At 43.4% G+C, this 15323-nt stretch overlaps 2 protein-coding genes across 5 annotated transcripts in view; one reads left to right on the forward strand and one right to left on the reverse strand.

Annotated features, from left to right (window-relative positions):
• LMBRD2 (LMBR1 domain containing 2) overlaps nt 1–1429 on the reverse strand; it is a 28309-nt gene extending 26880 nt beyond the window's left edge. For 2 of the 4 annotated variants that reach the window (XM_071580217.1, XM_071580218.1), the window contains exon 1: nt 1286–1429. The gene's annotated coding sequence lies outside the window, so the exon portion shown is untranslated. The other 2 variants (XM_071580220.1, XM_071580221.1) reach the window with 2 other exon arrangements.
• Nucleotides 1411–15138, forward strand: SKP2 (S-phase kinase associated protein 2). Its single transcript, XM_071580226.1, has 10 exons — nt 1411–1569; nt 2340–2575; nt 5126–5237; nt 5509–5652; nt 6165–6299; nt 7610–7708; nt 9144–9271; nt 10845–10896; nt 11612–11719; nt 13399–15138. Exons 1-10 carry the CDS (start codon nt 1562–1564, stop codon nt 13610–13612), a joined length of 1236 nt encoding a protein of 411 aa, XP_071436327.1. The 5' UTR covers nt 1411–1561; the 3' UTR covers nt 13613–15138.
• The last annotated feature ends 185 nt before the right edge of the window (nt 15139–15323 follow it).

Genomic DNA, 15323 nt, shown 5'->3' on the forward strand with positions numbered 1-15323 from the left:
ACAAAAAAAGGTGGCTACAGAAAAGGTGAAATAAATTCAGCTTTTTTTCTTTAACTAAAACTCCACCTCTTTTTCACATGATTATCTGCTTAAATAACCTTTGAACAACTGTTCCATGACTTCAGCTAACACTGGAAACAGTCAAAAAATTCATTTAAGATTATATGAATGTTAATTTGAGTCACACCATTCTCTGTCTCTCACTTAAGAGATGTGTACTATTTGCCATGGGTTCGATTCAGGGACTCCTCAAGAAAAAGGATTTTATCCCTTTTCCAGAAAATCATAAGGTCTTTACTAATTTTTAATCAGAACTGTATTAACTTTGTATTTTACATTAATTTTTGATTTTAGCTTGTACCTTAGTTTGTCAGTGATCTTAACCATGCATAGCTTTAGACAAAGAAGAATTTAACCCTCTAAGCTGAACTTTAAAAAATAAACAAAAAACCTGTTTACATTAAAGTCTAAGCTGTAAGAAATAAATCAGAACACCTGTCCAGGTTCAGGCTTGAAGCTGTAACATTGTTTAGTTAAAAGGAAATACAGGGTTGCAGAGGTAAGAGCAGCCCATTAGATCTGATAGAAGTCACCCTAAATAGCCTGCTTAACTTTAGGGAGGGGTTATCATTTCTAACTAAGTATATAAACCTGGAAACTCAAAAGTCTCGTTGAACACGTTTTTTGGTGGAATTATCCCCCATGTTCCCAATGCTGAATAAAAGGAAGAGTTTTTTTCTATTCTATTGGATTTGATTGTTTCTTAACTCAGGTTGCACCCCCATCCTCAATTTGACACGCACATCTCTCCATCGTTATGCAGTGAACAAAGGGCAGCATTTGCAAGCAGGTAGGGCTGACTAAGAGTGGGTGTTCAGGATTAGTTTTCCATCCCCACAAATGTCAAGTTTGGGAGAAAACTCAGAAGGAGCCGCACTGCCGAAGGACAGGCTGGCACAAACAGGGCGTGGGAAGGTGCGGGGTTAAACAGGCCCGGTCCTCGGCCCGGCCTGTGACACGGACAGCGCTGCACCCCGGCCCGGCCCGGCCCAGCCCCGGGGAGGGCAGCACCGCCGGAGCGAAGCGCCCACCTTCCGCTGCTGGCTCCACGCTTCCCTCCCCTGCTCTCCCCGCCTCGCCCCAGGGACACGCCTGGGCTCTCCCCGCGTCCCACCAGCGGTTCGTCCCCGCTCCCGGGAACCGGCCCGGCCGTGACTCGGCGACTCAGCTCCGCTCCGCTCGTCCCCGAGTCCCACCCTTCGCGCCGCCGCCGCCGCCGCCTCACCGCGGCCGAGCCCGCGCTCAGCACCACGTCCCCCGTGGGGCTCCACCGCCCTCCATCGCGGCCAGCACCGCGCTCAGGCACCGCGGGCCCCTCCCGGTTTCTGCCGCGTCCGGGCCGCCGCCATCCACCGCTCAGCCCCGCCCCGGGGCGGGCACGGCGGGGCCGCTGAACTACAGCTCCCGGCAGCCCCCGCGGCCGCCCCCTCAGCCGCTTCCGGCCGGCCGTGGGATGGCGTGGAGCTAAAAGGCGCGGGGCGCGCACGGGCCTCCGAGCGCCATGTACAGGTACCGAACATGAGGATACGGGGACAGGGGATAGCGATCCCACGGGCGGGCTGCAGCTGAGCCATCAGGGGACTCCCCTCCTACACTGCTCGGGGGTGGTGAGCTCCGCGTGGGAACCCTGGGCGTCTGGAGCAGGCGCGAGTTCTCGGGGGAGCGGGAGTGGGTCCCGGGGCAACGGGAATGAGCTCCTGGGTGTGGATGGGGTGCGGGGCCACACATGTCTGTGTGTGTGTGCGCGCCCCCGGGATGTGAGGTGTGCGTGGGGCTCTGCCCTGGGGGCTGCGCGGCATTCCCGGAGTCCCCCCGCCGTTCTTTCCCGCGCGCAGCGGGCGCCAGCCGGGACCGAACCCCGCACCGCTCCCGCCGTGCATCCTGTACTATGGCCCGCCCGCCCGGTGCGGGGACCCGGGGGGCTCCGCGGGGCCGTGCCCGGAGCCCGGGGGGCTCCGCGGGGCCGTGCCCGGGGCCCGGGAGGCTCCGCGGGGCCGTGCCCAGCCCGGGGGTCCTGCGATGCTGTCCCAGTGCTCGGGCTGTGCCCGCCGCCTCCATCGATCCGCTCTTGCGCCCCATCCCGCTCAGTCCCCGGGGAATCCCGCCCCGGCTCTGCAGTGCACCCTCTGTAGCCGCTGCTCTCGGCGCCCACAGATCCCACGTTTAATCGCCCCGCGTGTGGACGTAGGTTATGAGTGACTTTGAAATGGTTCCCCGTCGTATGCTTGGTGTCGGTCCGGCGGTGCTCTCAGAGTCTGTGGATTTTGCTGTACCTGCAGGAAACACCTCCAGGAGATCCCATCCTCTAGCGCTAATGTTTCCACCAGCAAGACCTCGGAGTTTCTCTCGGGCATGGGGGTGACCGTCCCTAAGAAAGACAAGGTGGGCAATGAAAACACACCGCAGGACCTGGTGTCGTCGGGCTGTCCTCCTTCAAAACGGCAGAAGGTGAAGGAGAGCGAAAAGGACTTTGTTTTTGCACGCCGGCCGTGGCCACTCCGAGAGGCAGAGTCAGGTACCATCACCCCGATCCCGGTTCTGCTCACCCTTCACTGGAGGTGAAGAGCGGGCATAACAAGTCATCACTGCTTTATTGTTTACTTTTACTGCTCTTACCTGGCAGAATGTCACTTTCAGATCTAGTGGCATTCAGTCTTGGGATGATAAACCCTCTTTTTATGTAAGCCTTTAAACAGGGATGGTGTGTCTGGCTCCAGAATTGTGGCCAGTGAAAGCGTCAATTTCTTCTGCCTGACCCTGCCAACTCCTGTCTGTGTGCTGGGGATTTGTGCTGCCTGTGCCACTTTCTGTTTGCTCTTGCTGTGGGACATGGGTGGCACCTTGGCCCAGCAGGAATATAAAAGCAAAAGCACAATAATGACTGTTGGGAAGGTTCACTCTACTGCTTACTAGATGGTTAAAGCACACAGAGAAAAAATAAGCTAAAATCCAAAATCAATCAATTTAAAACCAAAGTCAACCCAAAAAGTAGCTCTGGGAGGTGGGGAAAGGTTATAAAGATAGGGTACGTTAAGGACGAAAAGGAATAAGGAAGAACCCCCTCTTGAGGCACAAGATTGAGTTGATGACCCCCTTACTGAACTTGAGCCTCACACTTGACCAACAGTTTAGGCCTAAAAGTTTAACAGCGCTTAACAACACTTAATTGATAGCTTCAGTTAATTTAACAAAGGATTCATACAGAATTTGCTATAGGCGCTGCAGGGACTCACAGGCCTAACCTTGTTACAGATCTAAAGTATTTAAGAATCTAAGAGAGCAACATTCATAGTACATTTGACTTAGCTCATTCACACAGACACAGAGACCTGAAGGAGTATTTGCAAGGTATTCACCTGTGAAAAATTCCCCTTGACCTCAGTGAAGGACTTACTTTACATCTTTTCAACAGGGAAAGGGTTGAGCCTCAAGTAGTGGAGGTATCAGCCCAGGGTCCATCATCATTGTTCATTGGTCCTCCAAGTGTAGCAAATTTAAAAGTTTCCTGGCACTGAGGGGCTCCCCTCACAGGGGTCACACTTGGACTGCGGTTTATAGGGTCACAAGAGAGTCATAGTAATTTTCCATCCTGGCCACAATTCAGTACTGAAACTTTTGAAGAAAGTTTGGTAATGGAAATGTTATTCCACTTGGGTTGTTATTCAAGCAAGAAAAGTAAATTTCCAAGGTTGGTTGTTTAAAAATAGGAGCTTGTTAGTCAGTACAAGCTCCTGGGAGCAGACTGTTTCTGGTAAGTTCAGCAAGAGCTTAATCCAAGAGTGTTTCTGAAGGCTGAGGCCTAATGAGTATATCTCAGGTAACAGTGCAGCCTGAGTGAGGGTGGGATGCACCAGCACCACCACCACAGGCCCTGAGCTGCATCTGTTGTCCTGCCCGACTGATCCTTTCCAGATATTTCCCTGTGGCTGCCAGATGAATATAGCCTATTGATACTGGTTCCCAGTGCAATTTTCAAACCCAGGGGACTTAATTTCTTTTTAATTTTTGTTTTGTTTTACTTGTCTAAGAAGTGAGATGTTTAGTCTGCAAGCCCAAAGGTATCCACACTCACATCTCACAGTGTAGGCTGAGGTAGGTCAGAGGGAGTGTCTCAGCCCCTGGTGTAGCTCAGCTGTGAGCAATGTGAGGGACTGTGCCACAGAGCTACAGGGAAAGTACATCAATGGGTGGAAGGCTGTTGTGCTAGAAAGGGGGAGGGATGGGGAAAGAGCAGAGCTGTAACCTGAAGACCTTGGACACTTGAATGGGTTATAAAATGCTGGGTTCCTTTCCCTGGTGTTAAAATGTGTTTTCAGTCTGAGTGAGTATGGGATGCAAAATAAATATGCAGCTGTCTCCAGACACTAAGCTGTTACATGGAAGGTGGGAATGGCCTTAAACAACCCTGTTTTCAAAAAAGATTGAGTACTGGGTCATAGGCAGCTACTGCTGAGCTCCGCCACCTGAAACCTCTGAAGTGAGTTGCAATGCCTTCTGGAGCCCTGTGTCTACATGAGAGAAGCTGAGATTGCACCACATCCTTTCAGATAATTCTTGGGGTGGTCGTGGCATGCATGTTCTACAGAACAGTTTTTAGTACCTGATTTTTACTGTGTATCACACAAAAGTATAGCTTGCCGTGGGCTCCCTTCTGAGACCCTTGCATGGGTAGGAAGAGTGAGCATTTCAGAAGGGGTGGGGAAAGAAAGAGGATCACTAAAGCCTTTAGAATACAAAAGCAGTAACTAAAATGTTCTTGTTTCACAAATGAGTATGTCAATAATGATTATTGTCATTTTTATCTGGAAAATTGTTTTTCCATAGCTTTAGTATGCATACAAAGTTGATGTTATGGGAACCTTTGCATTTGCCAGGCCTGCCTTGGCAGAGATGGTAATGATATCGTACTACACTGAAAAGCTGAAAGAGGGAAGAATAGTGGGCTGTATGTATAGCCTAGAGAGACTGTAGAGGTGCTTTTAACAGCCAAACCAAACAAGGCATCTGACCAGCAGGCAAAAATGAACCGGTTTTAGCTAGAATATCTTTTGCTCTTTCCCTCAAGGTGTTTCTCTGGATGCACTTCCAGATGAATTGCTTTTGTCCATCTTTGCATATTTATCCCTAAAGGACTTGCTGAAAGTTTCTGTGATTTGCAGGAGATGGCATCACCTTTCGTAAGTATTACTTCTCATTTACTACTACGGAAACCTTTGTTTCTGTAGACTCTTAAATGATCTGTTTCTCATTTATTGATGTGTAATTCAATTGATGCTGTATGTGGGTTATGTGTACGTATAATCAAAAGATGCTTCACATATTTTAACATTATGTTAGTCTATTAAATAGCTTTCTCTCAGTCTTCTTTTGACACTGAAAATTTTTTGTGGTTGTACTCATAGTTGTGACTCTTTTGAACTCACTAACAACTAAAATTCTATGCTTTAGGTTTGATGAATCTCTCTGGCAGACACTTGATCTGACTGGTGTGAATCTGCTGCCAGGAGTGATTGGACATTTGCTGCCTGCAGGTGTTACTGTGTTCCGCTGCCCCAGATCCTGTATTGGGAGTCCATTGTTTAAAACGAATGAGTAAGGCTTTCTCTGCATGTTCTGGATTCTAAAACCATGTTTCAAATATTCACAGTTTTCCTGTGTATTTTCTGCTTTAAGGCAGTAGCAATCAGTAGTGGCATTTGTGCTGTCTGGAGAGTGTGAGAGCTGATCAGTGGTTAGGTGTGTGTTGGAACAGGAGGATCTGCACTCACCTGTCAGCCTTTTAAAACCAAGTTAGTGTGATTTTTTGAAAATAACAAGTGCTACGATGCATTTGCATTTTATATCTTGTAAAACCGCAAATTGTCACCATCTCCAGAATTTATGTGGGCTACCCAAAAAAAATATTTAACTCCAGCAGGGTAGACTTTAAGGTGTTAGGAGGAATCCTGAATGCCTGGAATATGAGTTCTGAATTTGTGGCTAGTAGCTTAGCAGTAGGCCCAGTGAGCTTAGTATCATATTTCTGCAAGGTTTCCATGGTTTTAGTGTGTGGGATATATTTGTGGAGTAACCTGTCTTGCTGTCTTTTTTGGTTTTTTTTTTAGACTTCTCAAACTTCAGCACCTGGATTTGTCAAACTGCACAGTGTCTGCTGCAGATCTTCACAGTGTTCTTTGTCTGTGTGAAAGGCTGCAGAACCTCAGCTTGGAGGGAGTAGGGCTTTCTGACAACATCATCAAGTGAGTGACTTGTTTGGGAATATTCAGTAAATACCTTCTGTTTGGTGCCATCATTTTGTGCAGGCTAGTAAAAGAATGTAGTGGAGAGTTGTTCTTTGTGGGAGTCTATTGAAATGGCCAGTTTTAGGCACATACCCAGGCAAGCTGGCAGGCTAGATGAGCTGACTCTATCCTCCAAGAGATGAGGTGAGGAGGAAACACCCCGATAGAAAAGTGTGTCTTGGTGCCCATTTTTGTGGGTTTTTTCCCCATTCTCCAGAGTAACAAGAAATTGGAGAAACTGCTCATCTCTCTAGGGTTTGTGTCCATTAGCTGTTCCCACATCCATATTGTACAGCAAAGCCACTTTTCCTTTTTCTGTGCTCTGGAGAGAATTTTTGTGTTTGGTATGCAGGCACTTTTGTATTTTAAGGGCTCTCAGTGGCTCTCCCAGCTCACTGTTCTTCTGCAATACTGCTGACTTCTTTGTTGAACTTCAGTCTGAGGTCCTGGAAGATTACAGATTCTGACAAGCAGAGAAACTGGGATTTTTTTGATTAAACTGAGAAGACACTAATGCGTGTGCAGTCACCCTCCTTTCAATCACACTGGGTGGTTGTGGAGGTGCCAGAACCATAGGTCAGATGGTAGAGATTCTGGCTGTTCTGCTTCCTGATGCTTTCCTCACTCCAGTGAGGGCAAACCAGAACAGAAGTGAACAAATACTGTTTGGCTTTTGATACCAGCTGAAAAATTATCTGAAAATTGGGTACTAATCAGTCACTAATGATGGAATTTTATTGCCTTGTGTGCAAATGTAGATACTTGGATGTAAGAGTTTTTTCATGTTTTGAAAACTGCATGTCTGCTCTTGCAAACAGATGCATTCAGAAGATGCTATTTGGACATGTGTTTTGTTCCAGAATAATCTCCATGTTGGAGAGGGATGACATAGGAGATGGGGTTGTTGCTTTGTCTTTTGTAGAGGCACAGTCATCTCTAATAAGCTGTGGTGTGTGTTTATTGAGATACAGAAGGTGAAAAGAAATCTTTTCCTTGTAAACTTAGTAGTTTATAAATATGCAGACTTGTCAGGAATGTCAAGTAAATAACAGGTATCCCTTCAAATCCTGAGCTATGGTGCAGGAAGCACAGAGTTGAGACCCTTAGTGACTCAGGTTGGTCAGCTGATGAAAGATACAGTACTGCATGTTTAATGAGTAATTCTGTGCCTGAGGTCTTGGCTCTTAAAAATAATCACACATCCTATCAATGTAAGCAATGTTCCAACATTTTAATTTTATCAGACTTTTGGGTTTTTCTCTCTACAGGGCCATTGCTAGGAATCCCAATTTGATGCGACTAAACCTCTGTGGGTGCTCAGGATTTTCTGCAGAAGCCTTGGAGATGATGTTGAGCTGCTGCTCTGTGTAAGACAAAACCAGATTTTGCTATTCCTGAGAAGAAGGATCCTTTTTATTTGTTTTATATGCATTTTTCTGTTCCTAAATGCCTAATAGTTGAATATTAGCAAAATAATTAGGCCGTTCCTTTCCATCTAGCTATTTTCTTCCTTATTAGCAAAGATGTACTTTGGCAGTTTTTTGGGGGTTTTCCTAATCATCCTTGTTGGTGAGTAAACCCCATTTATGTTCCTTTGATATCATGTAAATTTGATTTTCTTAATGAAAACAGTATGTGATTCTCACAAGTGAAAGTGTGTCTGAAACTGGAAAGTGGAGTCCCAGAGCTCCCTTTGCTATCAGAGTACAGCATGAATGCCAGAGAACACTATGCCTTTCCATGGCAGAAGATCCCTTCAGTAACCTCCTAGTTCATGAAGCACTGTGTTCAGATTGACAGCTCCAGAGATTAAGCTATCTGCTGGCAGGAACTCACTGAACTGAGCCCCAGTGAGTCTGGGATTTATATTTCCGACTTTCTGCTGACTTCTGTGACATGCTAGACAATGTACTTAATCTTTCCTTCTGCAAAAGCAGTTTTTTTAATCAAATTGCAAGTCAGTGGACAGCCAAAGCCTTAATCTTTCTTGTTACTTGGTCTGATTACTTGGATCATGAGCTCTTTAGAGGATGGCAGTCTGTGCAGTGCACAGTGAATAGCAGATGGCAAACCTGATCCTAGGAATGCTAGTGGCAATTTAACTGCTTTTTCATTTATGCACATCTTGCCAGCTAAATGCTGTAATTGTGCACTCGCTGTGTCTTTGTCCTCTGGTTACCACCACACCACCTGCACACAGAACAATGCTTTATCCAGCCCCATGGTGATGGGCTGTAGGTAATCAAGCATGTAAAGAGAGTTAAGCTCACAGCATGACCAATGTTTATGTAAAACTATGAAGTATTTCATGCTAATTAGGATTAATTGGTCATCTGATGAATGCTAATGGTGGATAGTGTTTTTTCCTCTCAATGTGACCATCTGTTCAGTAGTAACAGATTCAGGTCACAGACTCTTCTGATGAAAAGACAGTCTTTCCCTGTGGCAGTCCTTGGGAGAGCCTTCACTTCCTAACATATTGAATCATTCCAGTGGGAGGTGGCTTTGGGAAGTCACTCTAACCCTTTGCCCAGATCAGGATCTAAAATCAGCACTGATCAGCTTGATGAGGACTTTCTCTGGTTGGACCTTGAAAATCTCCAAAGACAGATTCTGCTGGGTAATCTGCTTCACTTGTTAGTGCTTAATCATTGTCATGGCAGAATTTCTAGTCATGAATACAAGAAGTTGATAGTAGGCATGTTACAAGTATTTCCTTTAAAAGTATGAGTTGTAATAGACAATACCAGAACTTGAACTGCGTTTATTTCTTGTTAACACTCTTTGTTCATTTGTATGTAGGCTGGAGGAGCTGAACTTGTCCTGGTGTGACTTCACAGCCGCTCATGTCAAAGCAGCAGTCAATCATGTTACTTCAAAAATCACCCAGTTAAATTTAAGTGGCTACAGAGAGAATCTACAAATAGCAGGTAAATAGCAGCATGACAAACCTTTATCCCACTATGGTATAGAGCAGCAGGCTTTGTATTTTCTTGTGGTTGGCTTCCACTCTGTGTATAGAAAAATCATATACTAACACTGATTTTATGCCCTGTATATTGTGAAGTTCTTGCTGTTAGAGAACCTTTCTCATGTTTCTGTCTCAGTCAAGAAGTGTGAGATGATTTTTCTTCTGAATCTAAAGACAGTCGGGTGACAGCTTAGTTTATTTTCAGTTGAAACATATAGCCCTTACTTCTGAAGTAAGTCCTGGTAGCAGGACTTTGTGTTCCACTTTGAATTAGCCTTCCAGATACTGTTCCTGGAGCTTTCTTAAAGCTTCTGCTGCTGTGGCTGCTGAAGGCATCTTCCAAAAGAGAAATAGTACCTGCTTGAGTTTCAGACTGACATACAAATACCAGTTAATTGAAAGCCAAATAATCTCAGGAATCAACACTTAACTGTTTACTTGCTAGTAGTACTAGGAGGAAAAGTTGTGTGAAGTTGGAAGGTAATAGAAAACGCAGATAAATCTGCATTTGGGGAGAGAATACAACAAAGTGAACAAGGGCATAGATGGAGGGTGAAATTGCTTTGGTGGTAAAGAGAAATTAACTTTCTCAGTGAGTGAATATGACAACAAGGCATTGGCTGACAAACCACTTTCCCTTTAAACATCACACAGACCCTGACTGCGTTCCACTTGTTGGAAAATACACAAGTTTTCTTATCTCAGCCCCAAACCTATAAATATGCTACATAATCTCCTCCACATCAGGAATTTGAATGTTCTGTTGACTGGGCCATGGAGACAATGTACTCACCTTTTCTGTTTGCCAAACACTTTCTCTGAGTGACTTTACTCTGTTTCAGTGCAGTTACAAGGCATAGGACTTGAACAGCACATTAATCATCATAATTTAGGTATTGTTTTCTTTAGTTTTTGCATGTGAATTCTGAAATACCAAAACTTTTATACATGTTGTGTAGCACCTTGCTAATAACAGTGGCTGTTTAGTGATATCTCAGCCACAGGTGAGTCAGTCCTGTTTGCAGGTGTTTTGGGTTGAGATCTCAAGAATTTACAGTTTAAAGCAAACCATAACTTTTCATCATGAGGAAAGAACTTTCTGAATAAAAATAAGGACGCCTAACTTGGTGCTCTGAAAGGGTATTTGATGTGTGGAAGATTTCTCTTGCTTTTTCGCTACATACACATATTTCAAGCATCTCACCATTAGTATCTCTTGGTAGATTTCACAGAAATAACGTTTGAATTACTCCCTTGCTAAGTTGATGGTGCATCTGAGTTTTAGGGACACTTCACTAAACTAAGTGTATCTGTTTTGCTGAGGATTTGAAGATGTTCCTGTAAGGTATCTTGATGCGCACACTGTATGCTGTAAGTCTTAAGCATGTATCTTTTAAATAAAAAGTTGTGCTTTATTGTGGGGTTCCACTGGAGAAGACATAAGCAAATATCTATGGAATTGAGTAAGGCTATATAAAGTGTGTTCATCTTGTTAATGAAAGGTGGACTGACTCTGTGTGGCCTCTTTCCAGATGTGAAAACACTGGTGGAAAGATGTCCTTTTCTTGTCCATTTAGATCTCAGGTAAGATTTGTGCAGTTAGTCCTTAAATCCTTATGGCTCAGGGGATTAGCAGTAATGCATGATTGCAAAGCACTGCACAACCAGAAAACACTACCTATGCTAAAACTACAGAAGATTTGCTATCTGGCATGACCTAATCTGAAGCAGGTAACTAACGTGAAGATTTTTTTTTGTTACCTCAGCATAAATGTTATATACCTACAGGATTTGTTAATTAACAAGTGAGAGTAGCGATAGGTAGAATGGAAGGAAGTATTTAGATGCCTACAGTTTATAAGCCAAGCATCCTAGAGAGGATTTAATTATTCTCTGATATAAATTAGTTTCTTGGCTACAGCAACAAAAAAAGGTGTTTTGACCTAATTATTCTCTGATATAAATTAGTTTATTGGCTACAGCAACAAAAAAAGGTGTTTTGACCTAGTCAGCAAGAGTATTATTACATGTCTGTATCAAGAACTTGCCTATTCTTGGCAGGAGTTCTGCTGCAGAGTATCTGTGTGAAGAGAAACTTCTTCTGTTACCCTTCAGAGAAAATTGAAATTTCTCCCCTCACAAGATATACACACTAGAGATGGGTTGCTTCCATATTGGCAAAAACATACTTCAGTGGTAGAAGTTGATGTTTATTAAATTTCTTGGCCTGAATTTTGGAAATACCAAATTTGCTGCTGCTTTATACTTAAGCCTTTATTTAATGTGCTCTCATGTACAGTGACAGCATGATGTTAAAGCCTGAGTGCTTCCAGTATTTTCGACAACTCATGTTCCTACAGCATCTGTGTCTTAGCCGATGTTACCAGATATCACCTGCTGCCTTAGTGTAAGTAATCTCCAAATTGATTTGGTTTGCTGTTCATACAGAGGGTAAGGTAACTTAAACCAGCTTTATTTTAGGTTTAGAATTCCAAATACTCTTTTAAAAAGCTTACTAGTATGAGGAATTGGGAGTGAGACTGAGATAAAATAACGTGACTGTTAAAGAGCATGTACCTTTTGAGAATCCAGAGTGGAACCAAAGGTGTCTGAGAGACCCCTTCAGTGATACCAGTCTGTGCTGATGGATCTGGCTGCTCCATGCATGCAATGTGTCTGTTAGTGCCATTCTACCAATGGTCTCATTACTGGAACTGAAGTTTCCGGTCCTGCCAGGGACCAGTGTTGATCTCAGTACTAGACTTCAACTATGCAGTGAGGTTTGAAAAAGTTGGCAGAGTTAACAGGATGTCTTGGGTTGAGCTGGCAAAATGCTAACTGCCCAACACAGAGTCAGCCTCCCTCCCCCTCCTGCTGAGAAAACGGAGAAAGGGAAAAAAACCCCTCAAAGTAGATTTAAACTTCAACTAACTATATATATCTATTTATACAGAAAAGAGAAAATTAAAAGCAAACTACAATATAATACACACTTACACAAGTTAGATATAACAACAATTTTCTACTTCCTACCGAAAACAGATTCCATCACTCTAGATTCATAAGCACCCCAAAAGACACCCAGCTAGAAACAGAAAGTATAACAACAAAATGTTTCTACTTCCCTGAAACTCAAAATGCAAGTAGCGGCAGCAGCAGCAGGGCCCAGACAGCAAGACAGCAGCTGCGTGTCTTGCCTCTGCTGCAGACATGATGGAACTGAGTGAACACCTCCTGCTCCTGTATTCGTATCTCAGGTTTGCGTCATCTGGTATGAAATATTTCTTCGGTAACTTAGTCAGGTGATACCTGTCTCTCCTAATCTACGTAGATTCTCTGAGCCTGCTAGTTTGAGGCCTAGCTAAAACTACCACCCAGAACCTTCTGACTAGCTAATCTCTGTATATTTGCTTTTGTATGCACCTTTATCAGTTACTGATTGTGACTGAAACACTCAGAGTTACTTGTTTGTAGGGTTTTCTGCCTTTTATTAGTATGGAAGCTTTCAATCCTAAGATTCAGGAAGGATGTCATTACAAAGGATATGGTCAACCAGAGGAAAAAGGGTTGTGAGTGGAACAGGACTATTGAAAATGGCCATCTGAGAACCTTTTCTTTAGCAGTGTGTGCCTCAGCCTTTCGACTTTATCCAATACTTGCTTAGAGGTATACAGTTCATAGGATTACTAGGAAAATGTAAAGCAGTTAAGAAGCCAGGGCTGGATACTCAGCAAAATATTGCCACAACTTGGAGACTGATAGTACCTAGAGGCTTGTGTCCGCTGATCCACATCCTGAGTCTTCAACCGGGGCAATTTCTGCCACTTGTTCTAAATTGTTAAGTCCAAGGAAATCAAAAGGGAAGAACCAGTTTGTTTTCACTTATTGAGAGAGACATCAGCAAAAAATAAATTATCAAGCCAGTTTCATGAAGTATCAGTACAAAGAACTAGTTTCAATTAAATGTGTTTAAGTAGTTACCCTTTTCTAGTATGTTGGTAGAAATGGATTTGTCTAGCTTGGGTACAGACTGAAAATAAGAAAAAGATTGTTTTTAGTTTCGTAATTGGTTTTGTATTTTTCTAGAGAACTTGGTGAAATCCGAACTTTGAAGACTCTTCAGGTATTTGGGATAGTGACTGACAGCTCCCTGCAGCTCCTCGTGGAAGCACTGCCTGACCTGAAGATCAATCGTTCACACTTTACAACCATCGCAAGGCCAACTGTTGGCAACAAAAAGAACCATGAGATTTGGGGGATCAAATGCAGATTGTCACTGAGAAATCCTAGTTGCTTATGATCATGTACAATGCACTGGATGCAATGGACACACTGTGCATTGAAGCTCCCCAAGCAAAGTGCTGGAGCAACTCTAGCCATAGTACTGTTATTGTAAAAAGCATTCTCATTTGGTCTTACACCTTAATCATGTTTCATAGTATTTTGTGGATTTTTTGTACTTAAAGCCTTTAGAGATCAGATGATCTGTGAGCGACTTCAGAATTTTTCTTTCAGGTTTTTTTTTTCCTTTTATACAGGGGATCATTGAAAAAAGTATTACAAAACAAAGCCAGCCTCTAGCAACTGTTGCAAATTCTTGTGCAGCTGTTATTGCACTAAAGTGTTCTGAAGGTGCTTTTGGTTAGCTCTTCCAGTTCTACAGCTCCTGGAGCAGCTTGCAGAGGTGCTAGATACATTGGAATTTGCAGAACTCAAAATTAATTATTAGATATTTAACCTATTCAACTATTTAATTGAAAAAAAATTGACAGCAAGATAAGACTCTACCCACTGTGAGCACGACAAAGGACTGAGTCTGAATTAATCAAACTTGAAAACCGTAAATGGGGGATATCTACACAAAAGCAGCTAAGAGAGCTCAATACTATAGAAGTTAAGAAGCTGCATAAAGGGGCTACAGTGCAGTTTTTATTTAGCAGGCCACAAATGACATTTTTGTCTTCAGTATTCTGCACTGTCAGCAAACACAGTCTGGTAAGCCCATTCACAATTAGTGTCTCTAAAAATAGGTGTTGGTTATCCATGCTGGTTTCACGTTCTGGTGCTAGGTTTTCTGAGTAATGGTTACAGAACCCAAATGTAGGTTCTGTGAGCCTCTTCTCACTTCTAAGGAATAAGGTTTTTGAACTTCACCTGATCCAGTGGTAGAAATCCTGCAGGAAGAGGGCTGAAATGGTTCCAGATATGACCAAAAAACCAAAACATGGGACTGCAGCATAACAATGCTGGAAAAAGATGTTTTGGTGCTATTAAGAGGCATCAATGTCTCTTGTAATAGTTTGTTTGTAGTAGCACTTCACTTTCTGTATCACTAACCACTATTGTCTGTGTTAATTTTTTTTTATTTTTGAAGTCATAGAAACAGCCGAGTAACTGTCAAAAAAAAGACCCAAACAAAAAGCCCCAAACCAAATAGGACAGGGACAGGTAATGACTTTAAATGACACTTTCATCTTCATCTATTATCAGGGTCCTTGTGCATCGGCCTGGAATGTTCCAAAAGTGTTCTAGCTGGTAAGTTCTAGGGCAAAACTTGAACTCTGTGCAGGGCATAAATATGCTGCTGTTGTTCCTATTAATGCAGTAAACAAGAAGGTGAATTTATTCATAGAGTAACCTACAGCATTAACTGCAGGGCTGTTGCATAGGTACAGTCTTTCCCAATCCAGCCTGAAGGAAAACATTGAGGAATGAAGAGCTGGTGCTGCAGAACAGCTCATTTACTGTGGAAAGGTTGTATGAGTACTAGAATTTGATATTTAACTTGACTTTCTAGAGTATAGTAAATAAAACACTTCATGCTAATGTAAGTTGTTTTATTTTTTATTAAATTGAATAGCGTTATACCTGAGTCCCTAATGGGCTCGAGTCCCTAATGGCTCAAGTCCCTTTACAAAGGAGTTAATGAGCAACATACCTTGTGAAAGCTGAAATGATGGGATTTTGGAGGATACTGAATATTCTACTGCTCAGTTTGCTGCCTTAGGTTT

Source organism: Pithys albifrons, chromosome Z (assembly GCF_047495875.1).
Source record: "Pithys albifrons albifrons isolate INPA30051 chromosome Z, PitAlb_v1, whole genome shotgun sequence".
Classification (NCBI taxonomy): Eukaryota; Metazoa; Chordata; class Aves; order Passeriformes; family Thamnophilidae; genus Pithys; species Pithys albifrons.